Raw genomic sequence first — 13,937 nt, forward strand, 5'->3', positions numbered from 1 at the left:
TGTACAATTGGATGAAAACGAAGACAGGACATGCTCAAATAAACTGCACTGATCGACTGGAGCAAGTTGATTAGTCTGATCATTGTCTTTTTTTGTTATTTTGAGAATTTTTGTCATCATCCATCATCATCATCATCATCATCATCATCATCATCATCCACTTAATCATTATCAGCACTCTAAATCACCAATTTATTTACACTGTCCCGAGCACACTGATTGTTATGCATGAAGGGACATTATGCTAAACTTCCGCTTTTAACTGTCACAATATTTGCAGCGCTAAAACTCATCTGTGGATTGTCACCAAAATTTTTACGCGGGAGGCAGGTGGTTGGGGGGGGGTCATAGGACAACAGTCAGTTAGTAAATCAAGAAAATCAATTGACTCTAGTCCTCTCCAGTGTCTCACAATTAATATAAATACAGCTGGTGTGTCAGTCAGGGTTTAGTAAAAGCTTGTGTTAATGACACAAAATTTGCTCTTTTTGGCCGCAGTACACCACACAAGAGAAACTGGAGCTTGTGTGTGTGTACACTTGGTGTCCTTCTAACACTCTAAGGCACTCTAAAACTACAGAGAAGTCTTTTTCAGTATATACTGTGCACTGTGAAGGGCGTACAAGGCCATTAAAGCAACGCTAAAGTGCCACCCAAGCAACTTTAAAGACAACATCAGCACTTAAAAACAAAATACAGTGTTAATGAAAGTGGATCCCAGAAACTTTATAAAATTGTTTATTAAAAAAAAAAACACACACACACACAAGTTGGTTATATCTATGGAGCACCATCACTTTTTCGATATCATTGAAAGTGATTCTTTTTTTTTTTTCATTTTCGGTTGTCGTTTTTCTTTTGTTTAAAACATTTAATCTGCTACATGTCGAGAGTGGAACACACAAATGTATGGATTTTTTTTTTTTAATTTCATTTCCTTTTTTTCGAGGAGCATAAACAGTACTGGCCTGCTGACACGGTTATGACGCATTTGTATATACTCTGGGAAAGGCGACTTGAAAGACAAAGAGAAACCAGCACTATAGGGACAAAATAAAATCTACTCGTCGAACATCCAAAGCAAACAGGAATCCAATATGCATCTACTGCGTAGATAAGACAAAGTACCAAGGCACATGAATACTAAACACTATCATAGACAATATCCTAGAAACTTTAGAGCTTCTTTCTTTAAATATATATGTATGTGTATACAGCTAGACCTGCAGTGGCCACCACACGGAGATAACTGGACAACAAAGAGAGAGAGTTGAGAATGACTTCCAATGTCCATGAGGAAGCTGTGCTATGGGGCAGAGAAGGGTTAGGGCGAGGGCTGCTACTTTAAGTCTAGGACATAAGTTTTAACCCTTGGCAGAAGGTTCCTGTTAAAGGCAGGCAATATTGGGCAACTGACCGTCAGGCATACAAGGCATCATTCAATATCTCTGCAAAGTGCTTGTGGAGAGAATAGAGGTAACGAGAGCAGCAGACTCACACACGGATAAAGCCTATAAAGCATGACCATCATATTCATTACACTGAAGGCACAAGAAGGCGAGAGAGAAAGGGAGACAGAGAGAGAGAGAGAGAAAGAGAAATAGAGACAGAGAGAGAGGGGACAGGGAGAGGAGAAACAGGGAGAGAAGGAGGTAGGAATGAGAAAGTCAAGTTTTCCTAATAAATTGAGGAAGTAAGTCACGTATTCAAAATAGATAAAGTGTTTTACAGTAGATACAACAAAGGCAGGAAGTCTATTGATGCATTCTCCTTTCCAGGGCAAGAAATAGACCTCAACCTGATGTGTTAAACGTGTTTGTGTGTCTGTGACAGCGAGAGACAGACAGAGAAAAACAACACAAGGCCCTGAAGTGGTAAAGTCCAGGACAGGAGTTCTGGGAGGGCGGGGGGCTTGGGGGTGGGGGGGGGGGGGTTGGTGTTGTGAGTAGTAGTACAGTAGTATCTGGATGCACTGAACAACAACAAAAAAAACTTCGGTTAATATTGGAAATAGTCTAACTGCAAAAAAATTAAAGATATACAGTAAGTATATAATTTAGAAAAACAAGAACAAAAAAATGAAGCGGCTCTTTTTTTTTTTCTCAGATATATGCGCGTAGGGCGGCTAGGTTGTGGGCCAGGGGCGTGGCTGGGTGGGGCCCGGGTGAGTCTAAGTGGCCTGATCCAGTGCCCTCAGCAGGTCGTGCCCCTGGAGCAGGTGCAGGGTGCCCTGAAGCGGGACGTTGACCTCGCAGTCGTAACGGGTCAGCTCCGGGAGAGAGTACGACTCGAAGGAGGGGCCCAGCAGCCGACTGGCCACTCCTGTGGAGGGGCGGGGCAAACAAGGGAACAGTGGGGGACATAAAAATCAATCAGTCTATCAATCGACCAATGGTTGCTTAACAAATTAATAATATTGCTTGTTTCGTAATGGTTCTATCTGTTAGTGTAGCAAATGCAGAAATGTTAAAATCTCAGGTCTGTACTGTCCATCAGTGACTGGAATTAGTTCTCTACTTTTCCCAACAGGCAATTCTGCCTCAGCAAACAGCTATGAATGTTACAACCAAAGGCCATAAACATGAGCTGTAATATGTTTGTGCACAGTGGCGGTGGTGGGGGGATGCTGTCGGCCCTATACCTTCCATTTTTGGAGAGGGCAGCATGCTGTACTCTCGGTAGTTGGAGGCGTAGCTCTGTCCTAGGAAGGGCTTTTTTGGTTTCCCCACCCCGCTCCCAGGATACTGGCTCTTCCTGTGTTGCTGTAGGGGGCTGAGGCGATGATCTTCACCTCCTTGCAGGCCTGTGAATTTATCTAACAGAAAGTGAAAGACAGGAAGAGAGAACACGTCATTAACGGTTGTGTACTTCCCTATGAAGACCCGCTTATCACACCTACAGAGGTTGAAGTGATTGCGTACATCTTTATGTAAAACTACTGCATAGCAGACAGCACCCGAAGGGCATACTACTGTTGTCCCTGCTAGCAATTTGGAGTCACAGCGCTCTGGTTAAAGGTCAACTGCATTGCCTGATGATGACTTTCTTAGTAACTGGCAATGTGCCTCTGAGGCCACCGTACCTGTGAGGGCGCTGGTGCTGAGGCACTTCCGGTCCATGAAGGCACAGCTCTCATGCCTCATCTTCTTCCACATCATCTCTGTGGGCTTGTTGTAAGAGGCCTCCTCCTGAGCCACACACACACACACACACACACACACAAGAATGCACAAACGACAAGCATCAACACTCAGTCAGCAAGCAGCTCACAGAAAATTCGTTCAACAGACAGGCCTGTACATGTGGTGGGGTGCAATTAAGAAGGCACAGCAGTGACCTATCAACAGACAGGCAACACACTGTCGCTCCCAGTGCCTTGTGGGTAGAGGAAGCTCACCAGGGTCATCTGTGGATAGGCACACTGCTCCCCAAACTCAAGCTGTCTCTTGCGCTTGAAGCTGTTAGCCAGAGCGATTCGGGCGGGACTCATGTCTCTGTGGGCCTGGACGAAGTTCTCCATGGACCTGCAGAATGAATTGCTTGTTAGCCTTGAAGGTTCCCTCTCAAGCAAGCCCTGTATGAAGGGTAAAACAGTAAGAAGCGCAATACCTTTGCTTGTGCAGGGCCAGGCGGTGAGAGGGAAGGTTCTGGCATGCCTGGGGTCCACCCAGCGGCTCCGTCATGCCCCTCTTACTATTGGGGTACTGTAAGTGGGGGTCGGGCGGCCATTGTAAGTTCTGACGCCCCCCCATAGAGGAGAGTGGGGTGCTGGCCGGGGCGTGGTAGGGCGGCATCACCACGGTGCCTGGGAAGGGCAGGTTGGGGCGATGGTCCAGGGGGGAGGAGCTGGGAGTCCTCTTGTCACCCGGGGCCTGCATGACTGGGTGGAGGTGGGCGGGCGGAGGCGACGCCAGGGGCTGGAAGAGGCTGGCGATGTTGCTGAAGCTGTGCTGGGTGCCACTGGGGCCGGACTCCTGCGGCGGCTCCTCCTGGCAGATGGGGTTCAGCTGGAAGTCCTCACCGTCCATGGGGATGTAGGGAGCCAGCGTCTCCAGGTCCAGATCACTGAGGTCAGACTGGAGGAGAAAGGGACAGAAGCACTTGGGTCACACTTGGATGTATACTTGGTATATACTTGGCTTCCCTTGTCTAGTCAGGTTGCGTCAGTTCAGTTGTGGTAGGGCTTGAATAGTGTTATGCTCACACTCACTGGTCTGGAAGTGTTGTTAGCCTGGTCTGACACTGCTGCTCATTCAGCTTCAAAGGAAACATTTAAGCTCTATTGTGCTGGATGTTGCTCTAGATAAGAGCGTCTGCTAAATGAATGTAATGTATTGCAATGCATGTCAATCACATGTTGTAAGTGAATCTCTACTATATATAGATTACAGTCAGACAACAAAAGACAACACTATGAGAAAAAAAAATGTGTCTGCTCTATTAACAGATATTAGCCTTCAAACCCAGGCTTAAAAACCTTGAGTCACTCCTAGCAGTAGTGAAGAAAGTGAAGAAAATAATATAAATAAAAATCTTAGTTTTTGTGTTATTGTCGATGTCTCCTAAAATGCCCTACCAGATTCACGGTGAATGATTATCTGTGGGGGCGAGTGACAGTTTTGATTGGATTCCAGCCCTTGTGCTCCCCATACAGAGACGGACACTGTTTGTTAATGAGGAATGAAGTGCGGGGGTGTGAGCAGTGGAGCGCTGGCGAATTTGCATGTTTGACCCCAGTTACAACGTGCACCCTCTTAGGCCCGATTCAGGCCAGGCCAATCAGGAGCCGGCTCCACGTGAGACTTCCCAAACAGGTACAGAACACATCAAGGAAGCACTAACCTGCTGCTGGGCGCCTGTGAGTGCGTCACATCAGCATTCAGGGCCCACTAGTTTATCTAATCAGCAATCAGGGACCAATGAGTCTGTCCAGTGAGCGGTCAGACACAGTGAGTCTGTCCAATTAGCTGTCAGGCACCACTGTGTCTGTCCAATCAGCATCTGAGCGTGATCTTGCTCTCGCTCTAATAAACTGACCTGAGTGGCACTTGGGCTCTTGGGTTCTTGGGTGTCCAACGCAAAGAGCTTCTCTGTGAGTTCGACCTTCAGGTCATTGTCCAGGGAGCTATAGTAGTCTCCAGGACTGCTGGGCTGTACAGGCAAGGAGAGCGACAATGTGCTTGTTACAAAGCTGAGCAATTACAAACCAGCAGTACATGAGCAGCCCACTGCTGCTGCCTACAAGGAACCCCCCCACGCCCCTTCATTTCCATTCAGATCTCCCCCAGCCTCCCCCACCACCAACCCCAGTTCTCCTTGAGGGAGCAATTCTGCCAGCATCGGCCTACATGTCTAAACTGGCTCTTGATTCTCATCTCTAACTGAGATAAAATGAAGAGCCGGTGAGAGACAGCAGCTTTAGGGGAAGTGCGGAGGGGTGAGGACGTGGGAGTAGTGAGGATAGGGGATGTAAAGGAAGAGATAAGCGGGGAACGCACTGTGGAGCAACCGCTCAGGCTGGGTGTGGCGCTGCCCGGGGGTGGGGCCTGGGGCACCGAGAAGGCGGCGGCCACGTTGGGCATCTCACTGGCCGGGCTGGGCTTGGGGGCGTCGCTGCCCCAGGGCTTACTGGCAGGTGGCGGCATGGAGGATGCCTTGCTGAAGAGCTGCGGCTCCTCAAACGGTGGCCTTCCTGTTGGACGAACAGCACACACAGACACGCACACGCTCTAGGGTCAACTCAACAGCGACACTGAAGGGAGGGCAGGGTGAGGGTGGAGGCGGGGGTGGGGTATGAAACAACATCAGGGAAACATTTGGGGAAAGGAGGGCGGGGGTGTGATCCAGAGGTAGGACAGTGCGATGGGCATGTGAGTTACAGACTTCTTTTGGCAAGGATTCCAAAGGATACACCACTATCCAGCAGCCCACCTTCCTTAGTACATAATACTTCATAAGCAGGGATATCCTTGTATTGTAAAATAGATGTCACAACCCAGAGAAGAAAGAGGACCCCCAAAGGAAAAGGAGAACAACAAGGGAAATGGATTTTTGATTGTAGGATCCGTTGTGAGTACTCCAGAGTGGCATGCTGTTAGTCTGTTGTTACTCAGAAACAGTTGCTGTATCAACATAAAATGGAAAGACTTGGAATGGTGTATGGTAGAGGGGCTAGAGTAACCAGATTTATGTGTCTATTTTCCGCATAACCTTCATATTCACGTTTGTTGAGGAAGTGAAAGAAAAACTGATCATGTTCCCACACAATATTTCAATAAAAAACAATGGTTTGTATTCATATTTTTCAATACAAAGTTTATTAATTAAAAAATATTTATTTCCAAGTACCAGCAAAACATCAGCCAAGTGCATCAGCCAATATAGCAAAATAAATTTAGCACATACTACTAATAATGGTTTGTTATTTCATGTTGAATTACTGATGAATTTTTCAACACACTGTATGCATACTATAGTCTATTATCTGTATGTATGCAGTAGCGTAGCAACAGCTCAAGCTACAGAATTAATGCTGGGGTGAGCAGGTCATTTGAGCATAAGCTTTGTGTGTGTGTGTGCGTGCATGTCTATATGTGTGTTAGTTAAAGAGACAGTTGAAAAACCCATAATCCATAGTAAGGTTAGCCATGCTGCCTGGGGGGCAAGGGAGAGAGGTGTGAGGTGTTGGCAGGGTCATGCCAGGGAGATCAGGTGACAGGAGGTGCGGTTCAGGGGAACAGAGGGCGGGGATAGCTGTGGAGGGGGCTCTGACCAAAGTCAAGGGCGATGATGGTGTCCCCGGGCGTGGGGGCGAGCTGAGCCAGGTCCTCGGGCTCCTCCTTCAGCTTGGTGAAGAGCATGTCACCCGGCTCGCCCGCCGAGGCAGCGCCGCCCTGGCTGAAGAAGCTACTCATGCCCAGCACGTGGTGAGGCTTGAACAGCGACTCCGTCTGATCCATGGAGAACATCACCGACTTCTCCTCAATATCACTGCGGGGAAAGAGAAGGAGCGAGAGGGAGAGAGAGAGAGGAAGAGAAATGGAGATGGAGAAGAAAAGAAAGTGGGGGTGGGGGGAAAGGGGAAGAGAAAGGAATGGAAGGAGAGAGTAAGAGAGGGGGGGGGGGGGGGCAGAAGATAAAGAGGAAGAGAAAAACCCATAACTCACACGCACAGAACAGCCACACAGAGAACACAGCCTTTTTAAAGAATTCTCTATTGACCATGAAGACAAACTACACTGTACACTACAAGGGGCGGCAGTGTAGCATAGTGGTAAGGCACAGGGCTCGTAAACGAACGGTTTGATTCACTGCGGGGACATGGCCATTGTAGCCTTGGGCAAGCTGCTTACCCAGAATTACCTCAGTAAATACCCCGCTGTATAAATGGATAATATGTAAAACTGCAACCTGTGTAAGTCACTCTGGATAAGAGCGTGTCCTAAAGGACAGTAATGTAATGTAATGCAGGCTGTGGAAGTGCAAACTCCCAGCCCACCCCAACCTCCCGCCTACCTCAGGACGTAGTTGATGCACACGATGCACTGGGGCTGGGAGTTGCGGCTGTTGTAGATGACGGTGCCCTGAGTCTCCACCCACACGTAGCCGCCGTGCTTCGCCAGCATGCGGTACTGCCCGCTCACCGCCTGGCCCTTGGTGCACACTGGGAGATGCACGGAGGGATGGGGGGGGGGGAGTGGGAGAAGAGGGAAAAGAAAAGAGAGAGTTAAAACACTGACTAGCCCCTGCATCCCCTGGATGCACAGTATGCCTTTGTGACAGTAAAGATAGGGGCAGGGAGAGGCACAGGCCTGCCGTGGGAATGGGGCGGACGAGGTCTGCACGAGCAGGTCCGGCAGGATTAGATAAAGTAAACACAGCCCCTTCCACCCCCTCCCCCCCCCCCGCACCCCGCTCCACAGTCCCATCACGTGCTAGCCCGCGCCCCGCGCATCCTCACAGAACCACCATTCTGTCCGTCGAGACTCCATTTCCGAGGGGGATCACGGGAGTGTCTGATTGGTTCATTTCCGGGCGGAATGCACAGCAAAGTTTGCGTATGCTGGAGAAACTGAGCAGCTGGGAGCAAGGGTGTACTCTCCAAACGCAACATAAAAAAAGACCAAAAAAAAAAACCCCAAAGGACTACAAGCTGTCCTGTGCGGGTGAAGCTGTCACCAGCCCATCTAGATCCACTGCCACTGAACATAATCCAGAACAAGGCGCTTTTTTTCTTCTTCTTTCATTTTCTTCCCTTTCAGAAAGCAGAGAAGGACCCTAATTATTGGTAAATGTCATCCTAGAGAGAAGCCATCTCCCTTGAAAGTCTCATTAGCGGCTAATCTGGGGGACTGCCGGGGCAAGGACACCTGGGCCCGGGAACCACACGCCGTCCCTGGCAGCTGTTGGCCTGATATCTGTCCTGTCACGGGTCAAAGATAATGGGATTCAGGACATCTTAATGCACGCCGAGGCTCCCTGCGACAGGAACCAATCTAATAAGGGTTCTTTTGAATTGCGTTCGTAAATCATACAAGCGTCTGAAATTCAATTTGGCAGAGGGGGCCTTGTGGGCGCACACGGTGTCGTGCTGAGCATCAGAGCGGCGCCATTTTGACGTTCGTACAGCCAGCGCCGAAATCTACACAGATATTGCGCTGTGCTTCTCTGAGAGAGAGAGAGCAGGAGAGAGAGAGAGAGGGAGAGAGAGAGTGAGAGAGACAGAGACAGAGAGAGAGGGGGAAAGAGAGACGAAAAAGTGAAAGCCCTGGAGGTGTTTGTACAAAGCCACCAAATGCGCAGAGCTGAAAAACCCAGTATATTGTTGTGAAGACTCAACAGAGTTCTCTGTGTGTTTTAATTAAAGGAAAAACAAAGAGGGATTCATGGGCGTTATGAAATAAAAGGAAAAGAGGTCAGTGGCTAAGACAACAGCCTGGAGAGCTCAGGCCCCGGCGCATTATTCTGGGTCTGGTACACTGGGCAAAGTGGCACTTAATGCGGCCTTGTCCTCCGCCACGCCAGTGTAATAATAAACCTTGGGAACCACACCGCAGCACCTGAATTAATCCTCACAGTTTTGTCGTGCCAGTTGGGATTCAGAGATTCTAATCAGATCATGTGCACGCTCTCTCTTCTCTCTCTCTCTCTCTCTCTCTCTCCCTCTCCCCTTTCGCTTTTCTTCCTCTTTTTTTTGGTTCTCTATTTTTCATGTTTCCTGGTTAGTAGGCTCACTAATGACTATTAATTAGGTTTTCTGCACGTGTGTAATTAACAGGAGGGATGGAACAGCGAGTGCTGTTTTTGTCACCATACATGTGATTGGCACAATGGGTTGTTAGGGGAGGGGTCAGCTTGCAAAAAAAAAAAAATCCTTCAGCCACTGACCATTACTGTGATTTAAAGGGGGGTCTAAATCAGACAAGTGTCAGTGCCAGTGCCGTGTGTGCGTGTGTGCGTGCATCGGGGACTATAGTCTAATTTATACCCCATCTCTCTGTACCCCCCCTCTCCCAGGGGCGACCCCCTCCACCTCTCTCTCCCCTGTCCCAGTCAAGGACTGCTTAAACCATGTCACAAGGTGCCAGAACTCGGGCCAAGAGTGAGACAAACGGTACTGCAGCGTTCATCTGCAGAGATTTATGGAGATGCACAAGGACCCTGGAATACACTGGAAGAACACCGCATTCCACACAGTACAGAGCCGTGCATGCTGGGATACAGAAAGCTGAGGTCAGAAAGAGTGCTTACAGTATGGAATCTGCCGTGTGGATAAGGGCTCCCGTATAGGAGTGTGTCCTTATGACACAGAATCTGCTTATTTCTTGTAGCTGGAATTGAGGTAAATATGTTATATATAAATATGTAAATATGGCAGTGCTGGCGGAGCCGTCGTTCAGCATGCATACGGTCTGACAAATGCAAACAATAGCTGTGTGGACCGCACGTCTCGGCGTGTTCACACAGGTATGCGAGTGACATAACAGCCTCAGGTGGGTCATTGGGAAGCAGCTGGTTCAGCCAGGTCTAATCACAGTGAGGGTCAGACCAGTCAGAGATAAGATCCAGCTCTAGGGGGGGATGTGCAGCGGTTCTGGGAAGGAGATCTGGACACTTACGGTTCTGATGGCTCTTGGTCACGCTGTCGGAGTCCAGCGCGTGGTAGAAATCATACACAGACCGCCCCAGGAGGTCCTCTGGGCAGTATCCCATTAGCTCATTCACCCTGCAACACACAGAGAGTACAGCACTCTTTAGGTCACAGATAGTACAGCACTCTTTAGGTCACAGATAGTACAGCACTCTTTAACACACAGATAGTACAGCACTCTTTAACACACAGATAGAACAGCACTCTTTAACACACAGATAGTGCAGCAGCCGTTCACACATAGACAGGCAAATGCAACCTCCAACACACAGACTGACCAGCATGGTCTTTGACACGCAGACAGGCACACACAGTCTGATGCACACAGACAGTCCAGCCCAGTCTTAAACACACTGACAGATAAACACAGAATGTTTAACACAGACAGACACACGCTGTCTGTGATACACAGATACATGTGTAGTCTTCAATACACAGGTGGACATATATATATATATGGTTTGTTTTACAAAATATATTAACATTCAGTAGAAACATACATACAATTTTTAATACAGACAGACACACACAGTACACAGTAACTAGAGAAACATGGGAGAGCTGCCATGTTGTTCACCGCTAAGACTTGGTGAAGCGAGAAAGTGAGAGATTGAGTGATTTAACATGTATTTGCTAAGTACATCAGTGGGACAAAAATGCTGAAATTCAATCAAGCAAACATGACATATTTCTGCTGCTGCCGCTAGTTTTGGAAGCAGATAAGAGCCCATCTCGGTTTCTAAAAGGAGAAAACATGGCAAGCGCTCTTTTCCTGGAAAGATTAATCTCACTCGCTGTCACGAGGACAGTTGGGTTATTTGTGATGATATCTGGTCTGCAGAATGCTGCTGAAACAAGAGCCCAGAGCACCCAACCCCCCCCCCCCCCCACATCAATTCCCCCTCCCACCCTCACCCCGTCAACACTGCAAATTTACAGCTTTTTAACAGCTGAGGTTGGGGTGGGGGGTGGGAGGGGTAGTGACCTCTGTCCTTTCTGACCCAATCATAACTTTGAAAGCAGCAAGGAGTTACGGCCATCAAATCCTCCTCTGCATGATTTCGCTCAAGTGTTTATATCAGTGATTTAAAGGGATTCCTTTAGAGTAGCCAATATGGGACTTTTACTGAGTGCAGACATGCAGATATTACTGTAGGAGCCATCAGGTGTGCAGGTGGCAGTAGGTGTGTTGGCTGGGAGTGGAAATTTAGGTGGACTAGGGGAGGACACATGGTACTTCAGGGATACTGTTAGCTTCAGTCCCTTATACATCAGAAAGGAACACTCTTGATGCCTTCACTGTTAGCCAGCCCTCCATTACTCCAGATCTACACTTATCACGGCTGAAAAACACATTTTCCATTTCATTATATTGGCTAATCAGAACTTTCCTATAAACTGACTGTTGGTTAGCATCTGCATTTAGGTTACAACAAATATTGATTGTCAGTTCTAGCGTCGTTTCCTTTAACTTGTACTTATTAATTTGTATTTCATTTGAACTTCATTTGTGCAGTTACGGACTGTTTTCCGCACAGATTCCCAGAAATGCTTTTTAAATGGTCAAAGGCAGACGTTGATAATATGATAGTAATAGTAGCATTGATCATAATCACAGTAACGTTCACTTACCTATATGTGATAAATCTGCCAGGGGAGAGCTGCACCGTTATAATCAGGTTTGTTTATCCCAGGCTAGTAAACAGCCCCAGCAGCAGGGGGCGGGGTGGGGGGAGCATAAAGACACTCCCTCTTTGGGTGGCAGCCAGCCACCCCTGGCTCTCTGGCCCTGGACAGCGTTTACCGCCGTGCTGTTACGTAACGCCTGACAGCTGCAGATTTGGTTAGCCTCTGATGATGGCTCTGTAGCGCTCTAATTGGGGAGGGGGGTGAGCGGGGGGTGGTGGCGGCGGTGGTGGAAAAGGACGGCTCATTCCCAAACTCTCTTCCTGGTCACTTCCTCTAGATTGCTAAAACTGCAGCGCCAGCAGCTACGGGGGAATCCAGATAAGGGGTAAATCACTGTTTCGAGCAGGGACTTGGAGGACCTCAAGCACGTCTTTAAGCGTTTGGGCTCATTACATCCACTGACAGAATAACAGCTGGTATCGGGGGGCATTACCAGGGATATTGCAGCTGCTATAACAATCTGCATTACCAGTATCATCATGGCTACTGTCAGAATAATTGCTGGTATTGAGGGTGTTACCAGGCTCATTACAGCTACTGTTAGAACCACTGCTGGCATTACCACCACATGGCAATGTAAAATACCCAGATGAGATTTTTTTTTTTTACACGCAGATAAGTAAATACAGGATGAAACCCAGCCAACTCATAACATTACCACATCGGTCCATTACTATTACAGTATGTTGCACCGAGGAGATAAAGTTTCAGAAATGTGAGAAGGTTGTGCTTTGGCCAGGGGTGATTGACAGCGCTCAGTTTTCCGCTGAGTAGTGCTAGTACAGTGTGTTTAACTGTAGTAAACACACGTTGCTGTTGGTAACTCTGTATGCGCATGTGTGTCTGTGTGTATATGTGTGTGAATGCATGTATGTGACATTAAATGCAGTGTATGTGTAGATAATGTAGATAGGAGCATGTGTGTGTATGAATGTATATGCATATGCATGTTTGTGTGTATATATTTAGATAGGAGTATGTTTGTGTGTTTTATGTGTGTGTGTATGAATGTGTGTGTGTGTGTGTGTGTTCTGCAGCTGCCACACCCGTGAGCTTTCACACACAGATTTACAGAGGGGCTACAGAAATACAGGGCGGGATAGACAGGGTTGACAGGCTGGAACAGGGCAGGTGGGGCGTGACAGTGCAAAAACTGCCTCTACTTTTAAAAAACCTGCTCCTGCCGGCAGCACTGACCTGCACGGTATTCAGAGGATCAGCTTTCTTACAGAACCAGTCAAAAAAAAAAAAAAAAAAAAAAAAAAAAAAAAAATATATATATATATATATATATAGATTATATATAGATTAGGGTGGCAGAAATGACAGAGCATGAGAAACAGCCCTCCTCTTTGCTGATAACTTTGCCTTGCGTTTGACCGAAGGCAGCGTTTCTGCAGGCTGCTGCTGCATTGGTGAACTTATCCAGCTGTCACTCATGTCCCTGTGATGACTGACACCTCAGGAAAAAAAAAAAAACCACTGCTTTTGCTCGACATGTCTTCATTAACATTCCAATTAATGCTACTCCCACTGTGCCTCCAGCAACAGACCGCCCTGTCTCCTTCAGGGTCTTAGATAGCAAGCTGTAAATCAAGCAAGTGGATTTCTTCTGCATGAAAAAATACGACTTGCTTTATCTACAAAAGCTCTCGAAAAACAGCAACTTCATCAACGCACAGGTGCAAGGAGTTAGGTGCCGAGCACGAGCGCAAGCTGTTCAAACCGCACGAAACATTTAAACAAGACTAAGTACACACTGCATAAATATTTCTAGGATCTATATTTTTTACATTTGAAGTCCTATTTTGCGCTTTCTAATTTGCTTCCAAGAATAACACGAGGGGTGCCAGGTACGGCAAAAGACCGTGGCGCTAATTACCGTAATCACAGTGCGCTGTGCGTTCAGCTCATTTGCGTAACTGGATTTGATTTGCGCAACTATTGAATTACGCCGAAAGAAGTAGGAAAAAAAGGGTCTATTCTGAGGCGGTTGCATACTGTTCTAAAATGGAATCTTTGTCCTGCATAAGCGTCTAATCTGATTAGATCTGAGAGAACACCCAGTAAGGGGAATGTTTTTCTCGGAGCGAAACAG

The 13,937-nt window shown here is 47.5% G+C and overlaps 1 protein-coding gene across 2 annotated transcripts in view; it reads right to left on the minus strand.

Moving 5' to 3' along the window:
- Positions 1-1,911: 1,911 nt before the first annotated feature.
- epas1b (endothelial PAS domain protein 1b) overlaps positions 1,912-13,937 on the minus strand; it is a 38,581-nt gene continuing 26,555 nt past the window's right edge. Inside the window, exons 8-17 of one of the 2 annotated variants that reach the window (XM_036546474.1) lie at positions 10,119-10,225; positions 7,516-7,663; positions 6,773-6,990; positions 5,499-5,692; positions 5,038-5,151; positions 3,610-4,076; positions 3,398-3,524; positions 3,083-3,188; positions 2,642-2,815; positions 1,912-2,322 (exon numbers count right to left, since the gene is read on the minus strand). In XM_036546474.1, the coding sequence (XP_036402367.1) occupies positions 2,171-2,322; positions 2,642-2,815; positions 3,083-3,188; positions 3,398-3,524; positions 3,610-4,076; positions 5,038-5,151; positions 5,499-5,692; positions 6,773-6,990; positions 7,516-7,663; positions 10,119-10,225 (1,807 nt within the window). In that variant the 3' untranslated portion in view covers positions 1,912-2,170. The remainder of the gene's footprint in view (positions 2,323-2,641; positions 2,816-3,082; positions 3,189-3,397; positions 3,525-3,609; positions 4,077-5,037; positions 5,152-5,498; positions 5,693-6,772; positions 6,991-7,515; positions 7,664-10,118; positions 10,226-13,937) is intronic. The other variant, XM_036546475.1, reaches the window with a different exon arrangement.

Source organism: Megalops cyprinoides, chromosome 15 (assembly GCF_013368585.1).
Source record: "Megalops cyprinoides isolate fMegCyp1 chromosome 15, fMegCyp1.pri, whole genome shotgun sequence".
Classification (NCBI taxonomy): domain Eukaryota; kingdom Metazoa; phylum Chordata; class Actinopteri; order Elopiformes; family Megalopidae; genus Megalops; species Megalops cyprinoides.